Genomic DNA, 15,189 nt, shown 5'->3' on the forward strand with positions numbered 1-15,189 from the left:
TCATAATCACAGTAACAGCAAGAACATATGGCACCCTTGTTAGCCCATCAGTGTGGATAAGAAAAAAACCCAGGAAGAATGGGATGGACAGATGTGCAGAAGGTGTCATACAGAGATTAGATATCAGCAGAATTGCAATAAGGAGAAGCAGAGTGGCAGTAATGAGTAAAATAATACAAACAGATAATACAATCTGATCATTTGGCCACTGAGCAGCTCCACAGGAAGAATTCCAACACAGTCAATGTTTTTCTTTGCATTATATAAACATATTTAATCTATAGAACAAGTCTTGTGTATACTAAATATGACATTTATAAATGATAAGATATTTTATCATTTAAATATTGTGTGTTACTTCAGCCTTCAGTGAACTTTTTAAGAAACAGATGTAGCTCACAGGTCAGATGAATGGCTAAGTCACAAACCTCAGGAATGACTGAGAGGGGATATTCATCTCTGTGATTGCAAAATTTTGTGAATCATTTATAATACTGTTTATTCCATTTATAATTTAAACATGATTGAAATGCAAAAACAATAAACTCCAGACATAATTACTTAACTGGACCATAAAGAAACAGCCTTAAGGTTTAAATCCAAACCACTGGACTTCACTCATATTAATAAATGTCACTTCAAATATTATAAACCCACAATTATCAATATAATCAGACCTTGGTGTGAGGTAATCACATAATCAAAAATTAAACAAGTGGTATAAATAATTTCACGCCCTCCCACTGCTCCTTATTCCCCCGCGGAGCTAAAACAAAGACTTTGTTGACAAGTGGCAACCCAGAGCAGATTAATGTAACACAGTCAAAGTTCTCGTCCTAAGTCAGAGCCTATAGTTCACATCGGCCCTCCAGTGTGGCTCACTGGGTAACATATTGCAGTAACAGAGACCAGTAATGGGATGGAGAGGCAATTTGCCACTGTTCTCCATTTTTCTCTGTGACCTTTTCTCAGGTGTGTGCAATGTATCTGTGAGTCTCCTGCTGTTCTAAATAATGCCAGGGAACAATCACAGACCTGCCACCATACCTGCACTCAGTCTTTACCAAATGCCACCCAGTCATCAAACACAGGGATCCAGATTGATGAATGAATTTAGGGTGGTCCGCCTACAAAGACATTACCATGTCACTGTAAAATATTGTGCCCATTATGTCTCATGAAAAACAATACCCAGATGGTCTCGTGTATTCATCAAACAACAAACTGAATACCAGCCAAATGTGAGATTAATACAGCCACTGAAATCAGTGACGGTAGGCAAAATGTAAAAGGCTTAATAAAGGCTGGTATTTAAAAATGTGGATCTTCATTTTAAATTAGCATAAATGTCGTATATTGAAGAAGTAAGCCTATTTCAGTTCATTTTTCTTTTGCTTTTTTTCAGTCAAGTCTTGACACCATTCTCAGTGCGTGTGAACAGTCATCACACTGGTGATAAATCATGCAAAATGACACAAAACAGCACCACTGAAACACCCGGCGCCACTGCAAAAAAAAAAAAAAAAAAAAAAAAAAACGGAAACCAGCTCTCAAAGGGAGGTCTGTGCTAAAATGAAGAATGTTTGTTGAGACTGGCTGTAGATTACAGATTTAATTTCCCTTGCTCAGCCCCAAAATCTGCTCACAATGTTTTCCACCTTCAAGAATATGAGATGAGAACCTGCAATGGCCCAAACATTATGAACCTGCTGCTATGGTCCTCTCTTTTAAGACCACATCTGTGATTAAAAGGTTTCTTTGTCTGCTGACAAAACCTTTTCTCAGTTGCTCTCCTATCGCACACAAGGACAGGCGACAGACAACAGAGCTCCCTGTGACAAGCATCCTCTCAGGCAGCAAAACTGATAGACTGCTGAAAAATTGAGTGTTGTGCAGCGGCTGATCTGGACAGGAAAATTAAAAACACCCATTCTCACAGAAGAAGCCACGAGTGTTGTTTTATTCATAGATTGTTTTGAGGTTCAACTCATACTGGCTGAAGCCTTCCGGCTGCATTGAGCCAAACGTACAGTGGGCTCACAAATGGGAATCACTTCGTCACATAAAGTATTCAGATGTGAATTGCCTCTTAAGAGTAATGCATGGGTGAGAACTCTCAGCTCTCTAAAATATGCATATCATGTATATTTTGATCCAACATGAAATACCATGCCTTCCCCCTCCTGGATGTGCGAGATCTTACAAGCTGCACTCTCATGTGTCACATACTTCATTAACCTGTCTAACTCTCCTTTTTTTTGTTTGTTTGCGGATGTTAAGTGAATTAATCACAGTGGATTATCCTTTCTAGTGTCAGACTATAGGAGAGTGTTTCACTCTGCTCCACATTTTAAAGCTCTTCATTTCCTAACTCTTTAGGGATTTGAAAATGTCTCAGCATGTTCAATTAAAGACCCCAAGTCATTAAATATGTAGCCACCTTCACACTGCTCCATAGTGAGCTGCTTTGGATTTGCCTGGTGTTTCAGTGTACACAAATAAAAGTACATACTGCTTTAATTGTTCAGATTCTAGAAGAATATTTACAATGACAAAAGTAAACTAGCCTTTGGATATTTGAGCTTATGCTTAAAAAAATGCAGGCCAGCTGGGAAATTCAGTTACAGCAACAACAACAACAAAAGAATGAAATGTGTTTACCTTGAGGATGATTCTAAGAAAACACCCTGAATATAAGAGTATATTGCTTTTATAACACTATAGTGAATTTCTGTCTTCACTGCTGCAGGCATTCAGATGTGGTAAAAACCTCATGATAAAGATACAGCACATTCTTAAATGCGTCACAGTTCATTCATGCATATACCCAGTCTTTGACTGCCTTTTCCATATTACTAACTCCTCTGCCCTCCAATAACCCTGTGCTTCCCCGCCTTTCAGCCCCCTAACTTCCCTACCCACCTATATTTCCCACCTATACCTATATTTATCTACGCATTTCCACTCATTCCCTGCCAGTTTGTCTATTATATTTTCCACACTGTAGCTTTCCAGCCTTTCTTGTCTGTCTTGTGTGCCTTTTTGGATTTTGCCTTTACCTACACTAGCCTTTTGCTAGGTTTATCTACCCACCTGTTACCAACCTCTGCCCACACCCTGACTACTGTTTGCCCCTGCCTGCTTCTGCCTGCCAAGTCTTAATAAAGGTGAATTGTTTTGAACTTTGACTGGTGTTTCTAAGTCATGCTATCGTGTCCTCCTAAACCTGAGCTGTGACAGAAATGTGCAAATCGCCTCCATCCCATGTAAGAAAATCACCATGACTTTCAAGCACATTTTCTGGCCACTGACTTCCAACACTGTATTGGAGGTTTGAATTATAGTCACATACTGTACAGAGCACACTGTAATTGCAGCACAACTACAAAGGATTAATCATCATTTTAACATGGAGCAATCACAGTGGAGGAATGTAACTACATACACTTTCTCAAGTACTGTACTTAAGTACTGACCTTTACTTGTAAAGAAAGTGGTATTACTGATTTTATGTGAGTAAAAATTTTGAGTACTTCTTCCAGCACTGGCCTGTCAAAATCACTGCATTTCCTGTAGTTCACTGGATTTTCAAATTATGACCTTTTAAAAAAGCAATGTTGTGTTCACTGCCATCATACATACTTACTTTCAACTTTTGTGACAGCTAGGATTATGGAGGACAACAGTATAATACTGAAAAATCAGGCACAGTTTTCATACTGTCAAAGCACAAACCTGTGTAAAGTCATATTCAAATATTTTCAATACAGACATTTATCAGCAGATTCGGAGGTAACCATCACTTTTTGATCAAGTTAGAGAATGAAAGAGAACAGTGGAGCTTCTTTTGATTGTTGAGGTTTTGCGTAGCCATTAAGCTATATATTATATATATGTAGATATATATGATATGCATATATTTCAGCAAATATTTCACCAGCAGTAACTTCAGTATGCAGGCTGATATTTGTTTTAACCAACAGTCACATGTAGTACTGATTTACTAAGGTAGCATCTTGGATGTGAGGTGAAACGTCATCAAGTCCACTTGCTCTCAGTTCGACCCTTCTTGGATAATCATGACCTGGATGACTTGCTCTGGTCTTTACAAACTAATGGACTGACCAGCTGTATTTACATGACCATACTACCTACCTCTGACTGAAAGCAATCGCTTCATGTCAGTTCCCCTGAGGGCTGTTAGAGGGCATCCTGGGAAATGAAGAAAATACGTCCATTAGAAGAGCAAGAGTTTGAGTGGGTGCACACACACACACACACACACACAGAAACGTAAATCATTTAATCAATAAATAACCCTGGAGTCCACTAACCACAACAGACTGACCATGTCTAACAGTGTAAAATAATCAGAGGATGTGAGTTCCTTCAACATGTGCTACTGATTACATTCCAATTAGAATATTAATGGTGTGGACACCTAATGAGTGAAATAGCCATATTACATTACTGTAGTTCATGCTCCACACATGCTTTCAAGCCACTGTCTCTCAACAATAATCAAACATTTAATCATTAAATCCTTAAAACAAAATTTCTAGTGGATGCATATAGTTTCTAGTCTAGACTTACAGCCCTCTAGGATGCACTTTGTGGAGAATTTGCAGCAGTGTACACATTCTCAGAGGCACAGTTTGTTTTTTTAAACTGCAGATGTGATGTGGAAGACGTATTTCATTGTGTGCATACCTACTTATTTTCTAGGAGGCTTTGCGTGTCCTGGTACCGGTGGAGTTTGAAGGTGTGGGGTGAATTCTCCATGGGACTACTCAGCGACAGTGTAGAAAACTAATGGATGCCATTTGAGTCCAGTTCCTGAGGCGTCAAGGAAAAAATAACTCTTCCCCATTACCATCTGTGAAAATACATGGGATGCACTTTTTATACTTTCCCCTCTGCAATTTTTCTGTTGTCCTCCAGAATAAGTAAAGTGCACTTTATTATTTCTGCCGTGATGACTGTAGTGCATTGCTGGAATGAAATTATAACTTTTCTCAGCTTCACCAGTTTTGCGCAAGTGGTGAACTGAAGTTTCAAATATGTTTCGGTGTACATTTAATAATTCAATTAGGAGTTATATTGCTGCACATCATGCTGCTGAATATCAATATTAATTGTTTGGAATATTTAATTTCTCAGCTAGACTGCCATGAATGCCTTCTGGCTGTTCTGGTCTAATGAGGTGCTGCATCACGGACCGGGCAGATAATCAGTGGCACAAATTAACAAAGTTATTTGAATTAATCAGGTGATACATTTGTGAAAATTTAAACAACACTAAAGGGCACGCTACTTATGTTTCATTTACATGCACGTGTCAAGATGTAGTTGAAACTGATTACTGTTAATGAACTCATCAACCAAATATGCTCAGCTATTTAGGCGCTGTTGCTGAAACTCATCAATATCTCCTGACTTCCGTGACATTAATTCCATCTTGTATTAACTATTATATTTTCATAATTGGCCAAGTCTGGCTCTCAAGTCTGCACAGCAAACATGCATGGACACAGGGCGATAAACCAAGTTGAGGCCTCATGAAGGTCGTTAGTGGTGATTAATGATCACAAATACAAGACTGAGGACCAAATACTGCTGCTTAATGTGTGAGAAAGTGTGAAGCACCTAATATCTTAAGCACTCCTGAGATGAGAGCAATTTGTTTAAAGTAAGTCCTATTTACCGCTAATTATTCAAATATTCTTGTTGAGTGGGTGAAGATAGGGTCTCCACTCTAAATATAAGAACATTAGCAAAATAATTTAGAGCAGACAAACAAGAATGTTTTTACATCTAATCTATAAACACGGACAAGCAAAGCACAGACGCACTGCTAACCTGAAGGCAGAGGAATCTGAAGCTGCAGAAGGGTTACCTGTTATATAACACACAGCAACTTGCAACCAAAGGATGAGTTTTCACTTTGAACATGATGGAAATATTAATAGTGCACAGACTTCCCACCTGAACTCCGGTCTCTGGATATACATTACCCTTCACTTGGTCCATCCTAATCTATAAACAGCAAAGGAATTTATATTTATATACACATATATTCTACGTGGAGTTTGCATGTTCTCCTTGTGCTTGTGTGAGTGCCCTCTAGGTAGTCTGGTTTCCTCCCACAGTCCAAAGACATACAGGATAGGTTAACTAGCTAAATTGCCTGTGGGTGTGAATGTGAGAGTGAATTGTTGTTTTGACTCTATATGTCAGTCCTGTGATAGACTGGTGACCTGTCCATGGTGTTCCTTGCCTCTTGCCCATTGTCCACTGGGATTGGCTCCAGCCCCCTACAACCCTGAAAAGATAAATAATATATAGTATAGTATAACTAGTATGTTGTGCACATGACTTTCATATAATATAAGGTATATACTCAGCACAAAACTATTATACATTTAACAAACCATAGTAACCCATAGGTTGTATGAAATCTGGGTGTCACTTTATTTTACAGGTAATAAGTTTCTTAATGATCTACAGTGATACTATGGAACAGTAAATTTATATGAAGGTTCCTAGAGAGGACAGTGTAATTTAGCATCGATTATACCTCAAGAACCTTTTAGTCAATTACCAGCAGGTCAGCTGAACATGCAAAAATGTCAAATTTATCTTGTAATAACAGACAAGCATACAAGTCAACAAATATATAGAATACCTTTTCAGTAATAAGTGAGAGTTTACTTCTTATTAACTGCTCATAAACTCTACACAGTGTTACATTTGCATATTCTGATTGTCAGGCTGTTTTATCATGTGCACTCTCTTTGAATATGAAGCCTTACTAAAACCTGAATTGTAACAGGGCCATTATGTGGCCCAGTAAGATGAGTTTTCTATTCATGCAAAGTAGCTGTTCAAGCTAGCAAACATCACTAAATCTTTAAAACAAACACGATCCTGAAAAGTGTTTTTATATGCCGGGCACATACCTACCAACATTTACTGTAGTAAACATTGCTTGCCAGTTAGGTAGAGAAACTTTCAGCTGAAAGTTATGTTATTTTACAGACAGCCTAATCGGATCATACTTGGATTAAAAGATTACCTCAGCATGCTACATTTGTTTCTTCCAAAGTATTAACTTTATTACACCTTGAAGTGTTAATGGGTGCCCGTGCATCAGCTTTAGGGGAAGCTTTTACAAGTTTACTGTTTGTACATTCATAATCATAGGGCCACTGCCCATTGCTATTCATGAAACTAGTGCAGAGGAGCTTCATCTGTAATAAAGACATGGGAAAAAAATGAAAGAGACAGTATTTTACTAAATAGTTATATGCCTTATAAAGCATGTTTCTTATGTCATCTCTGCTTCTGTGTGATATGATTTGAGCAGCATGGAGTAATTTAACAAAGCACTCAAACATCAAGCTGAAAACCTTTACTGACTGAAAGATGTTCCAGTCACGATTTAATGTGTTCATTTCTGGAACACTGTGAGGAGCCGAGATGAGACAGGGTGGGAGGTGTCTTTGCTGCTTCTCTGATTTCTGTTTTCCTCTCCAAAATATTTAGATCTACCTTCTGTCAGTCACATCCCATTCAAGCCAAGAGACAAAAAAATGAGACATACTTCTTTTGGCTAATGTAAAACATAAGAAATTGGTAACCTCTTTCATGATGCAATATACTGAATAATTCAACTACATTACATGCTTTTTGGGCTTGAGAATGAGATGTCTTGCATTTCTGAACAGTCGCTTTTTGTGTTGTTCTCCATTGTTGAGAACATAAATAGAAAGCTGAATATTGGATTCTAACAGGCTGAGATTTTTTTGGTGGACATTTGCAAAATGATTGAAAGTGATACACATCTTATGTATTGTGAAGTTTAGTTTTATTCAAAGTAATGGGGATTTTTTTTTTTAATATCAAACAAAAAACTGACTAAATGAACCAAACTAAAAGAAATCATAAAACCATACTATAATCAAAACTGTGGTAATTTGTGTGGTCTGCAGACAGAAAAGAAAAATAATTATCTGTTAAGTCTGTTTCTAACAAATACCTTGAACATGACCTTTTTTCTCCCTTTGGTTTGTCTTTGCCTGTATTTTAAAAACACTTAATGGAAACTAACCCCAGCGGTTAATCCCATGAGGCATGAGAGCAACTTTCAAATGTCATGGTAAAGTCGCTTTTGAGCCCTATCTGTAATACAGCACAGCACTCTAGTGGCCACAAGGGTAATAATTGCCTGTGTGTGTGTGTGTGTGTGTGTGTGTGTGTGTGTGTGTGTGTGTGTGAGAGAGAGAGAGAGAGAGAATTTGTGACTTTGAAACATACTGAGGCATGAAGGTGTCCCCTTTGTTGCCACCATCTTTTCTGATTTTAACAAGCAGGTGTGAAAATGTTTCTCTCTCTTTGGCTGAAATACTGACATCACTGATGATCTCAGACTCATGTAGTTGTTATTCAAAAAGTGTAAGAAGACAAAAATTGAGCCTGTATAATACGCATTCAGCCTGTACCAGAGGCAGTTGATGAGACAAACACAAGCAGTAAATTCAAATGTGAGGATGAAGTGCAGGGAAGTGATGGGCAGGAACTGCGTCACTCCAGCAAATAAGAAATTTTCATCTGGGATGACATTTTGATGCAGCGAGTCTATGCGAAAGACAGACAGAGAGAGAAAACGCTTGACTAGTCATAAAGACAGAGGAACGGGATGTGTTTGTAAAACTGAGAACCCTTAAGCACCGTCAACTCTTTTGGAAATGTGTGACAGTTAAACTTTCTTTTTCTCTGCATGACGCCAAACTGCTCAACTTTTAGGTTAGAGCTGGCATTTGTTGCATTTTTATTGCCCAAAGAAAGATCATGAAACAACACCTCTCAAGGAGAGTCTTCCAAGGCAGTTTAAAAGCACATCCGGGCTCCTAAATTTGACATGCAAAGTACATGTTGACGAGAACAAATCTATTTACAACACCAACGACCAAAATTAAACGCCTCCTCCTCCTTTGATATATAATCCAAAGGCTCTGATGTCGAGGCTCTGCAATGCAGGTGCATTTACTGCAGCTGTAAGGCTACTATTGTCAACATGTCAGATGACTTGGAAAAGGTTGAGGCAAGCAGAGGAATGAAAAGAAGAAACAGTACAAAGCTGTAGACTTTTTTTTTTTTAAAGTCATGTAATTATTCTCAACCAGTGCAATCCTCACATGAATCATATTATAATGAATTAAACTATTCCTCATTTTCCCTGGAAACCGCTCATGGACCCTTGAACCCATGAAACAGCCACTGTAACCATTAGTGTGGGTCTACTGTAATTCATTATGCAAAGCAAGGCCTTAGTATAAAGAAATATTACATGGAATAAGTAATTTGAAAAGTAGAACTCATTACAAAGCCTCAGTGGTATTTTCTATAATAAAATACCTGCTTAAGACCTAGTGGATAAACTTGGTACAGACTATTTTTCCTCCAAAATACAAAATCAATTATATGAGGAATGAATAAACAAACAAACAAACATACAAAATCTTAGCAATACCTTCACTATACCACTATGTGTTTTCATGCTATAGCTGTTGTTAATTACAATAACAAGGGCCATGAGGACATTTTATGTAAAATGATATGAACTGAATCCTCATGAATACGTCAGAGGCATCCTGGTCTGTTTCAAGCTATGATGTATAAAAAGTGCCATGGGGGACATGTTTACACACAGTGCATGTGTGGAAATTTCTACTTGCTAGTAATATAATGTAATGTATTCATTAACTAAACATTGTCAGTAGCTCACTGTGACCTCTATTTGAAAAACATTTTGTCAGTTGCTAGATCACACAAACATGTTTCTCTTCCTTAACCTTGTCATTTTTGAAAATTCACCTTTGAAACACAACCGTATAAAGGGTGACCTTTAATTAAAGAAGGACATGAAAGCATTTCTCACAGAGGTGTCATATAACTGTGCAAAGAATGAAAAATCTAAACAAGAGCACAGTGAACAAGAAAATAAAATCTTCTCTCAGCCATGAACTTCAACAAAGGTATTCCTAAGATATCAGAGAGATGAGACACACTTATGGAATTCTCTGAAGCTGCTTTATTAGTCATGAATGGGACTAACTTCCATTATCAGTCTGAACTTTTATACCTGCATTATTGACTTTAATATTAAGGTGGCACTATCAGTTTTGAACAAGAAAATGTGCCCTCTAAACTCTGATCTCTCTGTTTGGCCATTCTGCAAGTGATTTCTCTCTCATATGAATTCAACACACACATGGCCAGCTACTTCCGTACATTAATGCTGAAATATTATATATTGACATTTGCATTACAATTTTTTGTTTAGATCAAAATGATCAGTCAAGGACACAGATGGTCAGCCAGGGAGTATAGGGAGCGGTCCAACCAATTTCATACCTACTGCTGCCTACTCGGAGTGCATAACAATTTCGCTGAGTCGGTTCTATTTGACATTGTGAATGTGTCATGTTCATAGGGATGGTGCCTTTCGGATCAGCCTGATGCAGCACTCGCAGACTTCAGTGGAGCCTAACATCCACCTGAAAAAAAATGTCATGCAAGTACTTTTGCTATCAGTAAAAATCCCCCAACTGCTCGTCTCTCCTGTAGCTGTAAAAGTAGATGTGACTGCAGTAGTTGGCCAATCTGTAGCCAGAATGGAAAGGGCCTACTAGCTTATCCTAGCATAGCCTACATACAGCATTTGAAATGTCTGGTTAATACCATTGCTTGACCCTGTTCCTCTGTTGGTTTTCCATCACACATGTGATGATAAAATTAAACAATTCATGAACTATTTATACCTTCACATCCCTTCTTCATCCATTTTGCTTGACTTCTACTATCTCAGGCCAGGAGAAGTCAAGTAGGTTAGACTTTCTCTATCTATTTCCACCATATAGTGTCATAAAGGTTTCAGCCCAGGGTATAAAGTGCCACTATTTAATAAAACTCACTGCTAAAAATAAGAAAAATAAAAGCATGACTTTATCAGCTCCTTAAATTAAAGCTCCATTGACAGTTAATTAAAAACATCCTGCTTCTGTGGTTTCTTGCTTTGGAAGAGTTATTTCTGTTACCTAATATTGATTGAAACATACCAGGCCAGAGGATCCACTTATTCTTAAACTTAAAGAAATTCACTCTTGATAATACTTTATTAAAGTTAAGTTAAATCATCCTCACTTCATAACAGTCATTTCTGGGGAAATGACTATGCAGATTAATTGTAATCGTGCATTGTGAACAATGCAGGAATCTTGAATACTGAACACAGAGAAAACATAATGTGCTTTTCATCTGTTAAGTCTTTTAATCCTCAAGTCTGCTGTAACCTTCAGGCTAAAACAGAGAACATTTTTCACAGCATATTTGTGGTGAACCTGTGAGGAAGTATGCAAAGGACAAAAAGACTTCTAGCTAGTAACTACAGTGATCAAATATATAGTACACTATTTCTCTCTGAATTGTTGAGCAGTAGTATAAGTACCTGAATATTATACTGATATGCAGTAGCCTACTTGAGTAAATGTACTTCCTTTCATCACTGCTTTGGACACTCTCAGAAAAAAAGGAGTATATTCTTTATGTTCTTGCAGTCAGAGTGAATAAATGCTATGAATGAATGAATGTCCCACTTACTTTGCATAAATGTTCAAAAGAATAATTCTGTAGTCATACATCAAATCTGGAAATTGCATAGAACTCAAAACTAGTCAAATTTTGCCCGAATTATTAGCAGAGAAGTGATTTATCTGCTAATAATTTTACAACAAATAGGCTTACTGTAAGAGTGAACCAACAGTCTGTGGGAGCTGCAGCTCTTAACAAAATAATGTGAATTACAGTGACCATTTATTTGCCATTTTTATGCCATGTCATTTTTTATTTGCCGACACAAAACTCGGAGTGTCTCTTTTCTGTATTTTTATAATAATACTAATAATAATTAATTAATTTATTTATTTGTTTATTTTACCATTGGCCAGAAACTAACCGGGGTGACGTCGGATTACGTAATCACGCAGAGGTGGCTTTACGCATGCTCCACAAAACGAGGCACGTTTGTTTCGGTTTGTGTTCGTGCTGGTTGTTGAATGACAGAGCGCCACAGAAGTTGCTGAAAGTGAACCCGATTTCGTATAGAGTACACGTTCACGTTGTGCACAGACGAGGACACAGGGTGAGGAGCTTTTATTTTGCACGGACGCTGTAAAATGTGTCCATTGTCGTTAAGTTTACCCGAGCTGACAGTAGCTGTGTAGCTAACGTTAGCCTCCGCCCCTTAGTACTTACCCGTAGCCATGCATCTTGTACGGAGCTTGTCTTTCACCACCCGGATAGAAAGACACAGAAGTGATCAAACTTCTAATCTCTCTGCAGGTGGTAAGATGTGGATTTTAATGAGGACACAATTATCAAATACTTCTGCTGTTTGCTACTTGCACTTAGCCGCTAACAGCGTCCTGTTACAGTTTATCCAACCAGCAGTCCAAAACGCAAAGATAATCATGTTCAGCAATGTTTTCCTCTTCATTTAATTTGAATCGACTTATCAGTTAGTCAGTGAATTGTTTAAGCGTATTTTAAAGGGAAATCTGTTGCACAACATCTTCATCACAAGAATGTAAAATTGAACATAAGCATACCCTTACATATAATGGAGAAATAGAGCAGACTGAATATTTTTTCATTTGCATTTAAAGAAGAAGTCGCTCAACAGAAATCAGTTTGTAATCATTTTTCAAGATCATCAACAACAAAAGAAAAAAAGCTATTTCATTCCAGCTTCTTGATTGTGAGAATGTCCTGCTTTTCTCTTTCTTATGTAATAGGAAATGTAGTAACTTCAGGTTTTACAGGGCAAGTAATGTCAGGTTTCAAAAACTATGATGGGTATTAATTGCTGTATTCATCCGATTCAGTAATAAAAATACTCATTAATGTCAGCCATAAACAAATGTAATTCCTTCTTTATAGTGTCATAATTGCAACAGCCAGGACAGCAAATGTGTCTGTGTGGTACCCCTTTGAATAATCTACATGTGTCATTTCCTGTTTCTTGCCAGGATTAACAAAATGTCCTCTCCTGAGCCCATCATCAAGTCGAGACAGACAGAGAAAGACGTCAATGGAGTTTCAACACAAGTTGTCTGTACAGAGTTCAGTAATTACATATTCATAGTTCTCACTCAGTATGGCAAAATTGGGACATTGATATCTGTCACACCTGACTCCAGATCCAATGATATCAGCACACCGACGTTCTCCACCAAAGTGCTGCTGGGCAAAGACGAGGTATGCTGGGTGAAATTGTTCAGATAAATATTGTATCAGTGTGATATGGACTTGTTCACAGGACAGCAGTCAGACTTGGTGCAACACAAGGGTAACTCATTTCATGCCACGAAAGGGCAGATGAGATTGGTTCTGACCTGCTCTAAATAGATTGGGGAGGAATTAGATGTGTGCAGGCATGGAATTCAGTGGTCTGTTGAAATTTACACAAGGAAACCTATTTCATCTCTGCATGAGCATGTAATTTTTGAACTGGCATACTGTGTTAGGATGGCTCATCAATGGAGAAATGGATTAAAACGGTGTTTGCATGTGGAGTTTACAAGATAAACAGTCTTTTTGTTGGTGTTTCTCACTCTGGTAATTTAAAAAAAGGCAGCACTTAGACTGTCTTCTAAAGTGTGTGACAGTTATTGAATATTGTTATGTAATGTAGTTTCATAATGTTTCAACAACCAAGTCTTCATCTCTTTTATTATCCAGTTTACTGGATTACAACAAAGCTAAAAACCTGCCATAACATCAACATGGGTTTCATTAAAACAGAATCAAGTCATATTGTAAGATGTGCAGACGTTGTTTACTTTGGGAGGACTTCTCAAAAATGAATCACTTTTCTTATAATGTGTGTGGAATACAGCCCAATCAATAATGCTGCATGGCAGTAAAAGCAAGTTATAGCTATTTACTCCACATGCAATGGCAGCAGTGTTTTTTTCACAATGTTAGATGACTTGGAAAGTGAGATAACAGTTGCAGTGTCTGAAGATGTGGAAAAATTATTTGCTTTGCACTTCAACCCACTTGTACATATCAAAGAAAGAGTGAAGGAATCGAGGTGTGTGTGAGAGAAAAGTGCTTCGGGTGTATTGTTTTCATTTTACCTGCAAGGTTCCACAGGCCAGCCGTTGCACTTTATCAAAGGACTTTCATTCGACGTAGGCATGTTACATTGCAGCATGTCTGTTACAATCTAACGGCTGCTTTGTGTTTCTGTTTTCAGCCACTGACGCACGTCTGTGCCAAAAACCTGGCAACATTTGTGTCGCAAGAAGCCGGCAACAGGCCTGTCTTACTGGGACTGGCACTGAAGGATTCATCCATAGATTCAATAAAACAAATGAAAGAGATCATCAGAAGCTGTCAAGTCTGGTAGAAAGTCAGAAAAATGGCCACATGGACTTTTGGATGCCCCGCAGTGTCACTCTCAGTGTCTCCTTTTTTTTTTTAAACTTAGAAGATATTTTTATTTCCTGAAATGCCAGACTGTAATTAAAAAAAAAAAAACCCTGAGGCTTGTGTGCCAGACGTGTAAAGATCCAGTTTCATTTTCTCTCATCCTTTCTGTTTGTTGAGATAGGAAGCAATGTCTTATGGAAAACAGGGTGTGTTTTCTGCTCTCAAAAACTGAAGATCATGCAATGACTAATTTAGTTTGCAAAATGATGGCCAATACTTCCAGCTTCATCACTGTATGAAATACATCGACTTTACGGTTTTGTTTCGTAACTTGTAACACTTAATACTGTTATTATTTTTGTATTTTAGAATGCAAATATTCTGCATTGTGTCACGAGGAGAATTTAGAAATAAAACAGGTCACTTCTAAAAGTTGTCTTTTTTCTGTTTATTAAACAAATGCAGCTCAATCACCTCCACCCAAGTGAAGAATAGTCTGGGCATAGCACTGGATAAACATTTTAAGTATCACAAATATCCCCCATCAAACTGGAAAATTGGGCCAGGCCTTTTCTAATCAGGCTGAGGTCTTTGCTTCATTTATCAATTATAGCTGTATTACACAGGCTATAGTGCAGTTAAGTAGTCATTTAGACTCCCTCAGCACATTTCAAAGCAGTGCATTCTGTGTTC

General features: G+C 37.8%; 1 protein-coding gene across 2 annotated transcripts; it reads left to right on the plus strand.

The window, feature by feature from the left end:
* The first annotated feature begins 12,037 nt into the window (after positions 1–12,037).
* Positions 12,038–14,928, plus strand: psmg3 (proteasome (prosome, macropain) assembly chaperone 3). 2 transcript variants are annotated; one of them, XM_018701904.2, is made up of 3 exons: positions 12,038–12,202; positions 13,089–13,317; positions 14,321–14,928. In XM_018701904.2, the coding sequence occupies exons 2-3, from the start codon at positions 13,099–13,101 to the stop codon at positions 14,471–14,473; spliced, it is 372 nt and encodes a 123-aa protein (XP_018557420.1). In that variant the 5' UTR covers positions 12,038–12,202; positions 13,089–13,098; the 3' UTR covers positions 14,474–14,928. The 2 variants fall into 2 exon arrangements, with proteins under 2 accessions (XP_018557420.1, XP_018557428.1); XM_018701912.2 differs by lacking the exon at positions 12,038–12,202 and adding an exon at positions 12,241–12,405.
* Positions 14,929–15,189: the final 261 nt, after the last annotated feature.

This window comes from Lates calcarifer, linkage group LG11, assembly GCF_001640805.2.
Source record: "Lates calcarifer isolate ASB-BC8 linkage group LG11, TLL_Latcal_v3, whole genome shotgun sequence".
NCBI classification, from domain to species: Eukaryota; Metazoa; Chordata; class Actinopteri; family Centropomidae; genus Lates; species Lates calcarifer.

Excerpts from the sequence above, each read along its gene's own strand:
- psmg3 (XM_018701904.2), top strand. The coding sequence starts at position 13,099 with ATGTCCTCTCCTGAGCCCATCATCAAGTCGAGACAGACAGAGAAAGAC. Across the intron at positions 13,318-14,320 it reads TGCTGCTGGGCAAAGACGAG|CCACTGACGCACGTCTGTGC; the intron begins GTATGCTGGGTG and ends TTCTGTTTTCAG.